Source organism: Chenopodium album, chromosome 9, assembly GCF_948465745.1.
Source record: "Chenopodium album chromosome 9, dcCheAlbu1.1, whole genome shotgun sequence".
NCBI lineage: Eukaryota > Viridiplantae > Streptophyta > Magnoliopsida > Caryophyllales > Amaranthaceae > Chenopodium > Chenopodium album.
Window position 1 is genome coordinate 19,929,234 of NC_137842.1, and position 16,825 is coordinate 19,946,058.

General features: G+C 38.9%; 1 protein-coding gene across 1 annotated transcript; it reads right to left on the minus strand.

Annotated features, from left to right (window-relative positions):
- Nucleotides 1-1,633: 1,633 nt before the first annotated feature.
- LOC145558470 (protein THYLAKOID FORMATION1, chloroplastic-like) lies at nt 1,634-13,113 on the minus strand. Its single transcript, XM_081619721.1, has 5 exons — nt 12,726-13,113; nt 4,047-4,314; nt 2,706-2,922; nt 2,094-2,209; nt 1,634-1,981 (listed from the first exon to the last, which is right to left on the minus strand). Exons 1-5 carry the CDS (start codon nt 12,934-12,936, stop codon nt 1,918-1,920), a joined length of 876 nt encoding a protein of 291 aa, XP_081475847.1. The 5' UTR covers nt 12,937-13,113; the 3' UTR covers nt 1,634-1,917.
- Between the last annotated feature and the right edge of the window lie 3,712 nt (nt 13,114-16,825).

Genomic DNA, 16,825 nt, shown 5'->3' on the forward strand with positions numbered 1-16,825 from the left:
CAAGGTGAGTGATATGATCTGTTTTGAGAATTTGGAATGGAACCACAATCTGCTGTGTGAGCATTTTAATGACTGTGATGTTAAATGCATAATGGCCATCCCTTTAAGCTCGAGACTTCCCTGGGATGAACTCACCTGGGCTTTCTCGAAAGATGGACTGTACACGGTAAAGTCTGCATACTTGATAGGAAAGGGGTGTGACTTGGAGAATTTTCACCGCACTTGGATCAATATTTGGAAAATGAAGGTCTGCCGAAAGCTCGCAATTTCTTATGGCGTTTTGGGACTGAAACGCTGCCTGTTCGTGGTTTACTGAACTACCGCCACCTTACTGAAGATGACTTGTGCCCCTGGTGTAATAACAATGTAGAGTCTTGGAGACACGCCTTTTTTTTTATTGTGAGAGAGTTAAGGAGTTGTGGTGTGAACTAGGCTGTGAGGGGATGACAAAGCACGAAAATGTTGAAAGTGCTTGTGATCTATCTAATTGAGAGCTAGGGAAATTTGAAGGCTGAATTGGTAGTGCGTGGTGTATACTTGATGTGGGGAATCTGGCAAGACTATGGTCTTCCATAATCTGAGCACCCCCTCTCATCTTCTAATTGCTCGTGTGTTAAGGTGGGCAGACAAGAATGATAATATGCCAATGCAATTTACAAGTCTCCAGCAGCCCCTACTAAGACTAGTCCAAACAGATGGTCTCCTCCCCCAGAAGGCTTAATTAAATTAAATGCTGATGATTCTCTTGCTGATGAAGGTTAGGTGGGTTTAGGTGTTGTTGCTCGTGATTCAAGGGGTAAGGTGATCTTTGCTGCAACAAAGAGAGTAAGAGCGTGCTGGCAGGTAGAAGTTGCAGAAGCAAAGGCCATTGATTATGCCATCAGACTGGGGTGCAAATTTGGTTGCGAGGATGTAATTGTTGAAACAGATTGCCAAATTGCTGTTAACAGGCTGTCTAAGGGAGCTGCACATCTCACAGAGCTGGACGCGATCTTGTGTGATGCAATATCACAGAGTGCAGCTTACAAGAGTCTTCAATGGGCACATGTGAAGCGTGACGGAAATACAGTGGCTCATAACTTAGCTACTATATCCCTTTTGATGTTGAGCAAATACTGGAAAATTGTGTGCCTTCTAATGTATCTCCCTATGTACTTATGGATGCTTTGGCCATTTAATGATCAATCTTTACTCCCCTTTAAAAAAAAAAAAAAAAAAAAAAAAAAAAAAAAAAAAAAAAAAAAAAAAAAGAGGTGGACCGTTGGAGTTTAGTACCTTTATTTATCAATGGACAACTTGTCCATAAGAACATACCGAAAAATTACATAAGGGCAAAATTCTTGAATATTTTTTGGAAAGATTAATTAGCAAGTTCCCAATTTACATCTTCATTAACCCATTCCCACAAGCCATCCACATTTCAATGTACCTCCTAATCATGCCAAACACGATCACACGATAGGCAAATCTATGCCTACCAACATTGTGTTAACCTTGAGTCGGATCAATTCTATTACAGATAGCTATCTCTGACTCAAAATCAAATCGAGCAACTTGCAATCTCTCAAAATGTTACGGAGAACAACACAAATTCAAGTTATACATAGTTACGAGACATATAGTGGCCTGGATATGAAATCAGCAAATCTGAAATGAATTTTTTCGGTGTAGTTGAAATAATATACATGTATTTTTTTTTCCTCTGTAGTTGAAACAAAAATACATGTATGTAATTACACTTGCAAGCAACCTCATATAACTGAATCTAAACAAGAGCAGGGGATAATATAGACATGTATAACTCTCGAGCTCTCTACTAAGTTACTTGGAAACAAAAATATGGCCACTATAGGTGCAAATAATAATACTAGTACAAATTGACAGCAATGTTGTACAACGGCTTTGGTATGCTCCCAATCACTTTGTCATCGCCTCATTAGCTTGCTGTACTTCTGCTCTCTCTCCTCTTTTCTTCTTCTCTCTGCAAGAATTACAAGAAACATAAACATTCAAATCAATCCGAATGATTTTCTCTTGATTCTGTAAGAAATATCTGGCTTGCAGAAAAGAATGCCATTGGTTTTGAGACTCACCTTTCCACATATTCCTTTAACAGCTCTTTCGCTTGTACAAGTTTTGATAGGAGGTTGCGATATACATCAAGATCCCGATCCACATTTTTCTTATTTACATTCAAGGCTGAGCAGAGCTGTTGTGCAATAAGTCAAATAAAACTATGAATGATTGGAATTTGGCATTTGGTTCTCATAAGTTTCTCAAGTAACCATGCAAAGAATATAATTGAGAGAAAAGAAGAATAAAAGCATATTCTAAGAGGCGTAAGAGCTTTTGCGAATATCAACAAGATAACATCACCAGCGCCTATTATAGAAGTAACAGCCTGAACCAATATGCTTGCTCATGAATCATGAATAACGTGTTCCTTCAAGAAGGTTCATCAGCCAGTAATTCTTTGAAAAACTTCAATAGATTATATAATATCACCAAATGAGAGTAATAGATTTCAGGATCTAGATTGATTTATATTAAGAATTTCAGTGGCAACTAGACAATGGAGATAAAGATTTTCAGGCAAATCACAGTAGCCAAAACAAACTCAGTAGTATGATATGGTTAGAACCATAATTTATTCAGAGACAATGAAACACAACAAGAATAACATTAAAAGAAGTTTGTAAACTGACCTTCTCTAAGACGGTGGGTTCAGACGCATTAGCTAATTCAAGGAGACGAAACAAGCCAACTGCAAAGAATCGACTGTAACTAAAGCTCCCATTTCCACCAGCTCTTGCAGCAATATCCTTTAAGATGTCCTCTATTTCACCTTCTCTTGATGAGAAATCAACCAGTGAAGCAGATGTTTGGGTACGACCCCACTCCTCCAATTTCTGTGCATCTTTTCTAATGGATAGAAGGTTGAACTGTCACTATTTGAATAACAATTCAAATGTTTGAAATTGGACCATTACTATCTGAATTACAGTTAAACGTATGTATAACATTCATAAGTCATCACACAAGGCAAAATTTCTGGACCTTGAATTCAACACAGGAATATATATATACTCATATGTACTCAAACAGGTCATGCAATATGTTCAGCCCTTGTGAAAAGGGATACTGAAAATATCACACAGTTTGACACAGAGGCTTTAATGTACTGAACCTTACGTCTAGCCATTTTACAATAATTTTCCCCTCTAATTGTAGCTCCACATACAAAGGCAAAGAAGAAAGCGGGGTAAATTGGTACCTTTTACACACGTGAAAGTATACTTAAATAAAAGTGAGGGAAGTGTGTCCCATAGGATGGACAAACTAAAGCTAAAATGGTAACTTTCTGCACAAATAGAAATAAAGCACAAGAAGAAAGAATTCAATGGAAATTACTTTTTTTTTTTTTTTTTTTTGAAGGGGAAATGGAAATTACTTAAAAGGAAAGAGCAAAGAACTTTGGGGAATGGGAATAAAGAATAAAAAGCCCAATTCATATTAAGGGTGAGTATACTACCTTAACTGCTCCATGAAAACATAAAGAAAGATGTAACTTCCAAAGATACCTAGACATTTGAATGGATAAGCAGGAAACGAACTACTTGAGTGACTTGAAAAATCAACATATAAGGATGATATGAGAAAGCCAGAAATACATGAACTTGCGACAGGACACTAAAATCATTAAATGTAAAACATGTAGGAAAGCTACACCGAGGTCACAGACATAATTATGAAAAGGAAGTACCTAAAACAAAAGATAGAAAATAAATGTAAAAAAATTCGAAGGTAAATGTTCTATAATCTACCTTTGTTATAATGTAAACAGTGGCATGCGTTGAAAATACATCTCCTTAACTCGTTCAAATTATGTGCTTATGCAAGTGAGCAGCATAGAAACTTTAATTCTTATCACCTAAACCTCTAGTAGGGGAACATGCTTTTTGCTAGTGGGAGTCAACTTCACTTCCAAATTTTCAATTTCACTTTATAATCCAAGAACATGACAAGTAATTGCAACCAACACAAACCTGTACTGCTCGGGATCCTCATTTAGTGCCCTTATGTAAGCTTCAAAGATGGCACTTCGATCTTCATCACTGGGATACCCCTCCATCAGCTGATCATAGACAGTAACAAAACCAAGGGCAAACACAGGATCATATCTGTATGTCCTCTTGTATCTCATCAAATGTTGCTGAACAATCAACTCTTGTAGCACATTGTTGTAGATACTAGGAATTGGCCGTTTGTAGGCCTTTAGAAAATTTAACTTCGTCTCGGATACTGGGGGGGTTTCTGAAAGTATATACAAATAAAAATATTATTAAACTGATAATAATAATAAAAAGTCCTTTTCTCATTCTTCCCTTGACAAGCGTGTAAAAGAAGGAAAATGAGTTAAAACTTATTTACCTTTACAGTAACTAAACGAACTACCAATATGATACAATAACCAAATAGAGTAAAGTGACCAAAAAATAGCAATACAGATTTTTTTTAAAAAAAAGCAATTATTCTATGTCAGGGACCGATTTCCACACAGCAATTATACTACTAAGACAGCAATTAAGGGAAAGTTTGATTGTTAATTTGATTAATTAAACTGACGATTACAATGGATAGTCAATGGATTGAGGCCATAACTCTCATGGTAGCTTGAGGCTACTACTCTCAAGAAGTTCTTACTTAATTTCTGGATGCCCTTTCCAAATACTCTCTACTCATACTAATACTAAGCTTTCCCATGACAAAAGAGATACATGTGACTATTTAGACATAAAAATAGCACAACCAAAATAAGACATATAAATTACTCCTGCTACTTTCCCTAATAAACTCTTAATGATCTTTGTCTCTTCTCTTTGTTGAGGTTGACTCACTTAGATGTCCCCATCGTTGACTCCCTCTATCAAACGGCTACTTTCACTTTCTTCTTGCTGACCCTTGTGTATTCTTGACTTGGGCCTTCTTGAGTAAACCTTGATGGGCTGGGCCGTATCTCTAGCTGAATCCATAACAATACCCGCCGCCTCGAGATTCACCTTGTCCTCAAGGTGGAACTCGGGAAAACGCCAAGCTATGGCGGTGCACTCCTCCCACGTAGCTTCGAAAGCGGGTAATCCCATCCACTTGATCAGAACCTCTGTTTCTTGCTCCCTGCCCTTGCGCACATCCAACACCTCCTCAGGTTCCACTAGCAATTCCAACTCTGCTGTAAGTTGCGCCGGTAGTGTTGGGTTGACCGGTACACTTCCGGCAGCCTTCTTCAATTGAGATATATGAAAAATTGGATGGATTCGACTTGTTGATGGTAATTCCAATTCATACGCCACCTTCCCCACGCGCCGAATTACCTTGAAAGGACCATAAAAACGAGCACTGAGCTTTTCATTTGGCCGTTTGGCTAGCGAGCGTTGTCGCTACGGTTGCAATTTCAGAAATACCAAGTCCCCCTCCGCGAATTCATCATCTCTCCTCTTCTTATCAGCGTACTCTTTCATCAATTGCTGTGCCCTTATCAAATTCACGCATAACTCATCAAGGATTAGATCCCTTTCTTGCAACCACTCTTCCAACTGGTCGACCGGCGTCTGACCGCTGCCCACCCGCCACAATTTCGGGGGATCCCTCCCGTGAACCACCTTGAATGGGGTGAGCCTCGTGGAAGTGTGAGGGGAGGTGTTGTAAGCATACTCTGCCCACGACAGCCAATCAGCCCACTTCTTAGGCTGATTTGTGATGAAACACCGGAGGTAAGTTTCCAACCCCTTGTTCACGACATCCGTTTGCCCATCCGATTGCGGGTGATAGGCGGTGCTCCGCTTCAAATAGGTGCCCTGCAGCCGGAATAATTCTCGCCAAAATATGCTCATAAAAACCCGATCTCGATCCGAAACAATGGTCGACGGAAATCCATGGAGCTTCACCACCTCCCTGACAAAACAATCAGCCACCTTCAAAGCATTAAAAGGGTGTTTCAACCCAATGAAGTGACTGCATTTCGATAAGCGGTCCACTACCACCAAAATCGAATCGAACCCCTTGGATAACGGTAACCCTTCGACGAAATCCATTGATAAATCCTCCCAAATCGCCACCGGAATTGGAAGTGGTTGTAGTAAGCCAAGAGGATGCCGTTGAACGGCCTTGTTTCGCTGACATACATCACATCGGCGCACATATTCCCCAACCTCGCGCCGCATTCCACCCCAAAACCAATCCGCCGCCAAGCGGAGATAGGTTTTAACTTCTCCGTCATGGCCCCCCGTCGGCGTGTCGTGATATTCTCTCAACAGAATTGGGATGAATTTCGAAGATTTGGGCAACACTAGTCTTCCTTTGAATACAATTCTCTGACCTTCCAAATAAAACCCCCTGGGCCTTCCTGACCATTTTCCAGGCCCACTTTGAGTTGGGCTAACCATTTATCCTGCTGAATCTCCCTTTCCAACTCACTCCAATCCACTACGTGAGAATGGACCAAAGCTCCTAGTTGCACCTTCGCATAATCCCTTCGAGACAAAGCATCCGCGACACGGTTCGAAGCCCCCGGCCGATATTGAACTTCAAAATCGAATCCCACCAACTTTCTCATCCATTTTTTATACTCTCCACCCACCTCCCTTTGTTGAGTGATGTACCTCAAACTTTGTTGATCGGTCCTTACAACAAAGTGCCTTTCAAGGAGATAGTGTTTCCACCTCAAGATTGCCAAACAAATAGCCATGAGCTCCTTTTCGTAAATTGATTTCTCCCTAGCTCTAACCCCTAAGAGCTTGCTAAAGAACACAATCGGCCTTCCCTCTTGAGATAACACGGCTCCCACCCCGAATCCGGAGGCATCGGTCTCTACTATAAACTCCTTCAAAAAATTCGGCATTGCTAGCACCGGGCCGTGGTCATGGCTTTCTTGAGGTTCTCAAAGGCTAGAGTAGCTTCCGATGACCACCCATAACAATCTTTCTTAAGTTGGGAAGTGAGTGGGCCGGCAATTTGGACATATTGGGCCACAAACTTCCGGTAATAACCGGTTAGCCCAAGAAAACCGCGAAGCTCCCTCAAGTTTCTTGGGGTTTCCCACCTCACTATGGCATTCACCTTATCTCCATCCATGGCTACTCCTTCACTAGAAATGACGTGTCCAAGATAGGCCACTTTCAAACTCCCAAATTCACATTTCTTCTTGTTAGCATATAGCTTGTGCTAGGCCAAGGTCTTCAACACTATTCTTACATGGCTCTCATGCTCCCTCTCAACACAGCTATATATCAAAATATCGTCGAAGAAAACTAACACAAATTTCCTTAAATATGGCTTAAACACCACATTCATAAGGGATTGAAAAGTCGTCGGCGCGTTAGTCAACCCAAAAGGCATCACTTGAAATTCGTAGTGACCCTCATGAGTTCTAAACACGGTCTTGTGGATGTCATCGACTTTCATTCGGATTTGATGATAGCCGGACTTCAAATCTAGCTTGGAGAAAATGGTTGCCCCATGTTGCTCATCAAGGAGCTCTTCGATGACGGGAATAGGGTATTTGTCGGCCACCGTTTCCTTGTTAAGTGCCCTATAATCAACACAAAACCTCCAACTCCCATCCTTCTTCTTCACTAGTAGCACCGGGCTACTAAAAGGGCTTGTGGATGGTTGAATAATTCCGGCATCCAACATTTCTTGGATGAGTCTTTCAATCTCATCTTTTTGAGCTTAGGGGTAACGGTATGGTCGAACACTAACGGGGTTGCTTCCTTCTTTGAGTAGAATTGCATGCTCGTGGTCACGGCTAGGAGGTAGCCCATCCGGCATCTCAAAAACTCCCTCGTACTCGCCCAATACTTGCTCCAAAAAGCGCGGGACTAGGCTGCCCTTTTGTGGCTGCTTTACCTCCTCCGCGAGGTTAATTTCCACTAACAACCCGCCTCTATTTTTGCTCAACCCTTTAATCATGGCCTTTAACGGTACTTGGGTTTTCTCAAGGGAAGGATCACCCACTAATGTTATCGGGACTCCGGCGATGGTGAATTTCATGACATGCGTTTTCCAATTAGTGGTGACCGCTCCGAGCTTCCCCAACCATTGCACCCCCAAAATAATATCGGCATTCCCAAGACCCAAAGGTAGAAAATCCTCCACCAATGTGATTCCACCCTTCAAGCCCAACTTAACACCACGACTAATTCCCATCCCCTTCACTGTTTCACCATTGCCCAATGCTACCTCGAACTCACCGGCTTCCTCTCTCGGCAGCCCGTAATCCTCGACTAACCGGAGTGACACGAAATTATGCGTCGCCCCCGGGTCTATCATCACAATCACCTCCTTCCCACAGATTGACCCCTTGAGTTTCATGGTTTTAGGATTTGAAATCCCAACCACGGAGCATAATGAGATTCCCACGGTTTCTTCTTCTTCCCCGTCCACGGCCAACTCTTCCTCCATCTCCTCGGGTCCCTCAGCCACCATCAAAACGCTCAACTCCTTACGCTTGCACCTATGTCCCACACCCCATCTTTCATCGCATCTGTGGTGGATTTAGTTGTTTGGCTTGCATTGGGCCGGCCCATGCTAACAGACCCCTGAGATTCTTGTAGCTTGGTCCAACTTCTCGTGGGCCCCGTGTTAGTGGGCAACCCATAAGTTTGGATCAACCCCCCTCCTTTACTTCCACCCGCACTTGAACTGGGCCCCGCTGAACTCGGTCCGACCTGCCAAGGTCCGACCCCTTTCTTCTCTCCGTTAACCCGATTCCTTTCTTCAATTCTACCCGCCAGTTCCATGGCCCGCTCCAATGAATCCGAATCCAATAACCTCAATTCAGCTCGGATTTTCTCATTAAGGCCATTTATAAACTGACCTCGCATTATTTTCGCCTGTACTCTTCCACTGTCAATGTCTGAGTTACGGCGAGCCACTGTTTTTGTAGTGTGCCGGAGTTAGTCGGACAGAACTCCCTCAATACTCTCATCCTCAGATCCGCCCACCCCCTTATCGGCCTCCGCCTATTCTCCCAATGGTACCACTGCAACGCCGGCCCGTCCATGGCCACCACCGCCGCGGTGACTTTATCCTCTTCCGAAAGACGGTAGAAGTCGAAATACATCTTAGCCCTCATGACCCAATTATCCGGGTCCTTTCCTTCGAAAGTCGGCATGTCGAGTTTTTTCTGTTTCCAATGGCCTCCTCCTCCGCCGTCATACTGACCTCCGTCGTTCCACCCTCTGGGTTCTCTCCAATTCGGCATGCCAAAATGCTCTTCTCTCGGAGTTCGCACCTCATTTTCGCCATGAATTTGGATGTTTCCCTCGCCAACAGGGGTAAAAGGGGGCGGTGGTGGTGGTGGCGGTGCTCGGACTGTGGTGGCCGCCGCCACGGCGTTCTGGATTTCCTCTCTGAATTTGTCCTGCTCCTTGGCATTTAAGATAGCCTGCATTTCCTGGTCCTTCCGGTGTCGATCTATCCTTCCTTCGAGTCTGATCCAGTCGTCCTCCTGCCTTTTCTTCTCCGACTCGAACAGGGTGGTGAAATGGTCGGTTATGGCTTTCTGTGTTTCGGCCTTAGCCTTCCCTACGGCCTCCGCGACTGCTCGCCCTATTGAAACATCTTGGTTGGTCAGCTTTTCCCCAATTGACTTCAAGCGTGACTCCACCTCCTCTATCTTTTCGTCCACCGCGTCGGCACGTTGGGTTAACGATGGACCCCCCGCCATGACCGTACCGCTCTGATACCAAGATGTCAGGGACCGATTTCCACACAGCAATTATACTACTAAGACAACAATTAAGGGAAAGTTTGATTGTTAATTTGATTAATTAAACTGACGATTACAATGGATAGTCAATGGCTTGAGGCCATAACTCTCATGGTAGCTTGAGGCTACTACTCTCAAGAAGTTCTTACTTAATTTCTGGATGCCCTTTCCAAATACTCTCTACTCATACTAATACTAAGCTTTCCCATGACAAAAGAGATACATGTGACTATTTAGACATAAAAATAGCACAACCAAAATAAGACATATAAATTACTCCTGCTACTTTCCCTAATAAACTCTTAATGATCTTTGTCTCTTCTCTTTGTTGAAGTTGACTCACTTAGATGTCCCCATCGTTGACTCCCTCTATCAAACGGCTACTTTCACTTTCTTCTTGCTGACCCTTGTGTATTCTTGACTTGGGCCTTCTTGAGTAAACCTTGATGGGCTGGGCCGTACCTCTAGCTGAATCCATAACATTCTATCTCTTACCGGCCCCATAAAAGCATACATGGCATACTTTCTACTTGTTATGAAGTGAGGAAAAAGAGTTCATGCTAGGAGTGTCTAAACACGATCGTGCAATGCATGCTTGCCTGTTTGTCAGCAAGGGTGCATGCTTTGTGTGTTAAGGGGCTCATGTGCACCTAGTGACCCAAGTGTTTGATTATAGAAGGGACATTCATTCCTTTTGAGAACAAGGGTTGATGATAGAAGGATTTTTTTGTCAGAAATTACCAATTAAAAGACATTTTTTTATGAGAAACTACCTAATAGAAATAATGTTTAACTCTAGTGAGTTTATAATGTTTCAAAACAAGTGATGATACAACATCTATATTGGACTAAAACACAACACAAGTGCCAAAGAAAGGCAGCACAAGGTAACCATCTTTGATTTCACATCCATTGATAATTACATAATTCACTACCTAACGAGATTTATCTTGGAAATACACACTGGATTGACAGAAATATCATGATTGAATATAAAGCATTGAAAATCTAAAGAAAAGTCCTAAAAAGCATTTATGGAAAATACAAGTCATGGAAGGTTGGTCCTAACACTATGGCTAAGCTACGTCAAACTTTAAACAAGGAGCAGTCTATAGGCTCTTTCCATTCGTATAGATGCTAATACTTATACAACTATACTCTTAATATACGTTCTCCCTATATGAACAAACTCAGTAAATAAATTCAGTACACATTGTCAACTAAGAAGCCACTCCGGAATGGAATTTGTCTTTCCACAAAATAATAGGAGTGACTGTTCATCAATTATATTAACACTTTGTTTGAATTGAAGGAAATAAAGGGAAAGGAAGGAAAGGGAATTGGAAGGATGGATTATCTTTCATTTAAATAATAAATTCGGAAGGAAGGGAATTGGAGGGGAGAGAAATGGAGGGATTTAAGAAATTGATCTCTCCAACGATGGAGAGATTTGGAAGGAAAACTCATCTTTTTCCCTCCCCTTCTTTTCTTTCCTATTTCCTTATCCAAACACACCGTAGTTTATCAAATATTCTTTTTTGTTTTCCTCTTATTAAGAGTTAATAGACATAAATTTAGGAATTAGTGACTATTTTAACATCAAACATTATACTTGAAAAAAACGTGAAATAGAATTTGACACAAAGATGAGGCAGAGGAAGGAAACTTAGACAACACAGGCATAATTCATCCAGAACTCACAACTGCTAAAAGGCATACATAGCAACAAAAACAACATAGTGATTCGTTCCAAACTTCCAACTCTAGTAGAGTTTAAAAAATTGTTCACATATAATCTTTTCCTAGTTTTAACCAAAAGACTCAAGTCATACTTTCCAGGGACTGCCATTTGGTTCATTTACTCTCTAAACTAAAAACCAGAAATTCATAATTCACATTATCCTATCTAAAACCTAACCACAACATATAACTTTACCAACCAACAATATTTGGTCTTCATTTTCCCATTATTCTTCTAATAATATGTAAATTAGACATTCAACTTCTATCGAGTGCAATTCTTATCAGCACCTCTCATCTTCAGTTCTTCACCATAGATAAGCAACAAACAATTGGGTTAAAGTCTTAGTTCATGCTTGGAGTAAGGCCAATACAAAAAATTAGGTTAAAATCTTAGTTCGTGCTTGGATTAAGACCAATATAAATGATTGGATTAAAATGTTAAAGTCGTAGTGTTTAACCAAGAAAATTGAATGTAAATAAAAAAGATGCTTAAGAGGATGCGGTGATGTTTAAGAAAAGATGTAAGTGGTAGTTACCCACCAGTATACTAGGATGAGGTCAATGGCTTTCTCTCCCCCTTATCATCATTATCTCAATTTCCTTGCAATCACGCTATTACTACCTCATTTTTCCTCACAATTACCTAAATATATCTTCATTTTCACTAGTTTGAATTTATTACCCGTTAATACACTACCCCCATTCAAAGAATGCCCTTAGGACTTTAGGAGTGATAATCAGTCTACCTCGCATCAAAGCCCCAAGCAAAAGTGGCTCCCTATATACTATAAAATCTTCTTGCTCCATTTTTTTTTATAACTGCAACAATTGAAGTTTCGAGCATGCCAATGCACAACTTTAAATTATGCAATGCTAATGTTTAGAAAATACAAAATGAGACTAATCCAACCACATTTCATAACTTATTAATTTTTTAAACTACAAAAATAAAAATAAACAAGTACATAAATTTCGTGGTCAAACAAATTATTGCAAAAGTCTAATAGTTATGCTTATTAAAAGACTTAGGAAGTTTATACAAAAACCTCCAACAAAATAGCCTTACTTTACTAATGTCAGCACAAATTATGACAAAACACTCATCAAATTCAACAACACTAAAATACAATTTAACCATCAATTCACGCTCCACTACACTAAAAGACAATTCAATTGGACTTCAATAAAGAAAAAGCATTGCATAAGTCAATACCAGTAACAGCAGAGGTAGATGACATGCACTGAACAGCAAAACCAGAAGAAGAATTCGAAGCTCTAACAGCAGCAGAAAGATCAGAAGATGAATTAGAGCGCAGACGAATTGATTCGAAAGTAAATGCAAAAGTTCGAGTCGAAGAAATGCTCAATTTTCTCTCAAATGACTGAGATAATGCGGAGAAAGACAACGATGTTACAGCCGCCATTGGAGATGAAACCCAAGCTTAATTATCACAGAGTATTGAGTTGACGATGAGAGAGATGGGGAATTTTTTTGGGGTTGAATTTAAGCAGAGGTTTTCGCCATTGATGAAGAGGTAGTGAAAGGTTTTGTTTGTATATTTTGTGTTGTGTTAGATGTAAAAGACGAGAGAAGAGAGGCTGAAAATTGAACAAGTTGATTTTATCCGACTTTATCAAATCAAATATTTGTCATCCTTCTAATAAGCCATTAGGAACTTGCCACGTGGTTTCTGTTTGTTGATGATATTGAGCTTTCAATAATGAAAAAAAGTTTTTTTTGTTATGATAATATCTAAATATGGATAGTCCCATGTATTATCTAGAATACTCTAGAGTTGGGTATTTGATCTTAACTGTTGATAGAATCATACGTAATGTACATGTATATATATCCCGTGCTAGATGGAATATTAAATACAACGTAATAATCTTCCCTCGTCTCTCTACATTTTCTCTTCCATATTTAACACGTTATCAGCATCATTGCTAGTCAACTGAGTAGGATTACCAAACATTTATCTAGAATCGCATATTATTATTATCATGTAAGTATGATCGCAAGCCATAACAATTATAATTTAATTTTTATCTACTTTTGCATGCTTATTTATTGGAATATAAACATATATAACGAATACAGAGCATGATATATAATTTAAGGTTCCATTCTCTTTTTTTCTCCATGCTAACGTTCTCATCTTCTATTTCGTCCTTATTTATGCATGATTTAGATCAGGTTTATTTATGCATGATTATAACGTTTAGTACATATTTTGGATACCATTTATATATACTTATCTTGTAGAAAAATTTGCAAATTGCAGCCATTTAAAGTTCGTATTTTGTAAATTACAGCCATTTAAAAAAATTGCAAATTGCAGCCTAAAAATTCATATAAATTGTAAATTGCGACCCGATTTAACTTTTTTATCGGTTTACAAGTTGAAAAATTTTCGATTAAGGTTTTAGAGATCACTTTAGCCCTTATAGATCCGAATTGAAGTCGGAATCAACAAAAAAAAAACGCAAGTATCTTGTTTTGCGTAACAAAAATGTATCGATTTGTGGGAAACTGTAAATATCAGACACTTACGTTATTTTTTTCTAATTCCGAGCTCAATTTGGGTCCTTAAGGGCTAAAATGACCCCTAATACCTTAACCGAAGATTTTTCAACATGTAAACCGATGAAAAAATTGAATCGGGCTGCAATTTACAATTTATACAAACTTTTAAGCTGCAATTTGCAAAAAAAAAAAAAAAAAAAAAAAAAAAAAAAAAAAAAAAAAAAAAAAAAAAATTAATGGTTGCAATTTGCAAAATATGAACTTTAAATGGCTGCAATTTGCAAATTTTCCTATCTTTTAATATTATTTTGTATAGTGAAAAATGTCGAACCTTGCCAAGCTTGAATTTGTGGCCCTTGATATTACCGGAAAGAATTATTTATCATGGGTGTTAGATGCTGAAATACACTTAGATGCTAAAGGGCTTGGTGAAACAATCAAAGAGGCTAATAAGGCAACACCTCAAGATAAGGCTAAAGCCATGATTTTCCTTCGCCATCACCTCCATGAAGGGCTCAAAAATGAATATTTAACTGTGAAAGACCCACAAATCCTTTGGAGTAATCTAAAGGAAAGGTATGACCACCAAAAAACAGTGATACTCCCTAGAGCTCGTTATGAATGGTTGAATTTGAGATTGCAAGATTTTAAATCTGTTAGTGAATATAACTCAGCTATGTTTAAAAAAACTTCTCAATTGAAATTATGTGGAGAAAATATTACTGATGCAGAAATGCTTGAAAAGACATACTCCACTTTCCATGCTAATAATATTGTTTTGCAGACACAATATAGAGACAAAGGTTTTAAAAAATATTCTGAATTAATATCGTGTCTTCTTGTGGCTGAGCAAAATAACGAGCTGTTAATGAAAAATCATGAATCACGTCCTACTGGCTCTACTCCATTCCCTGAAGCGTTTGTGACAACTCATAACGAGAAAGAAACTAAAAACAGAGACCATTCCAGCAGTAGTGGTCGAGGTAGAGGTCGCGGTCGTGGGCAATGACGCGACCGGGGTCGTGGACGTGGATATGATAGAGGTCATGGAGGTCTTTCACAAACTCACATTCCCACCAGAAGTGGGAACGTAGGGATGATAAAGAGAAAAATGATACCAATATATGTTACTGTTGTGGAGGGAAAGGTCATTGGTCTCGGGTTTGTAGATTTCCAAATCATCTTGTTGAACTTTACCAAGAATCATTGAAGAAAGGAAATAAAGTTGAGGCAAACGTTGTTCTTTTGGAAATGCCAATCAATTTGATGTTGTTGATTTCCTTACTTCCTCGGAAGGGAATAATTTTGATTTTGGCAGTACAACTCATTTAGAAGTTGCTGATTTCTTCACTGCCGCGGAAGAGAGTAATTAAAATTATATTCACTACAAGAAAAATATCTTTTCGTAGCGATTATTTCATAGCGATTGTACATTCGCTACAATATGCAAGTATGTTTGTGAAATAATTAAGGAAGTCGTATCATTTTACAATCGCCATTGTTTTCCCAAATAAAATCAATATGGAAAACATAATAATACATATCCACACTATTTTTACACATTTATATCATTTTGAGAAATCGTATCATTTACAATCGCCACTAAATCCTAAAAATCGATACGAAAAGCCTTTTCAACACTAGATATATAAATATTGTTTGACAAAGAATACATAAAATATGTCATAGCTTATTGGTGAAACATTAATATAAGAGTTTGAGGTTGCATGTTTGAATCTTGTAAAGATCATACGCATGTTTTTTTTTTGAAGAAAATGAGTTAAACATTTATAGCGATTGTAATCGCTACAATAATCACCCGATTGGATGTAGTTTTTCGTATCGATTATTGAGGCCAACCCCAGCGATATTGAAAACCACTACTAAAGGCTAAGGCCATGGGGGATATTGTATTGAATGACCATTCGTTAGGAAAGCGTTTTGTTGCAATTACAATCGATACTAAAGGTTAAAATAATCGCTACGAAAAAGGTTATTTTCTTGTAGTGATTGTTTTGTGTCAGTTTTAAGTATTAGACTTATGTTTGCTTATTCTAGTGATTTACTTAAGTTTATTTCTTTCGTTGTAATAAGGACTTTTGCTTTATAAATTTCTGAACTATTTGAGTGTTTTTTATTGATTTATTTATTTTATCATCTTTATTTTTATGCTTAATATTTTGACATGTATTTTATTTCATGAAGAACATGGATATTACTCAAGTTCAATTTGCTATGAATGGTGAAGAATTATGTCTTGCTGACAGTGCAACTACTCATACAATACTTAAAAATAAAAATATTTCTCTCATTTGATGATGAAAAGGATTAATGTGAGTACCATATTGGGTAGTACAAATATCATTGAGGGCTCCGGAAGAGCCACTATAAAATTGCCTTGGGGAACTGAAATTAAAATAATTGATGCTTTATACTCCCCATTGTCTCAAAGAAATTTATTAAGTTTTAAGGATATTCGCAACAATGGTTATCATATTGAGACAATCAATGAAGAAAATAATGAATTCCTTCAAATCACAAATATAACTCAAGGCTCAAAACATGTTTTGGAGAAACTACCTACATTCTCCAGTGGTTTGTACTACACAAAAATCAATGCTATTGAAGCTCATGCTATAGTAAACTAGAAGTTTACTGATAATTTTGTTGTTTGGCATGACCGGTTAGGCCATCCCGGTTCAATAATGATGCAAAAAATAATTACGAATTCATGTGGACATTCTTTGAAGAGCCAGCAGATTCTTCATAATAATTTTTCATGTGCT

What these genes read in the sequence shown, in the direction of transcription:
- LOC145558470 (XM_081619721.1), bottom strand. Translation starts at nt 12,936, where the DNA reads ATGGCGGCTGTAACATCGTTGTCTTTCTCCGCATTATCTCAGTCATTT. An exon ending in ATCTACCTCTGCTGTTACTG is followed by an intron (nt 4,315 to 12,725) that starts GTATTGACTTAT and finishes ATATACTTTCAG; the next exon opens with AAACCCCCCCAGTATCCGAG. An exon ending in GAGGATCCCGAGCAGTACAG is followed by an intron (nt 2,923 to 4,046) that starts GTTTGTGTTGGT and finishes TCTATCCATTAG; the next exon opens with AAAAGATGCACAGAAATTGG.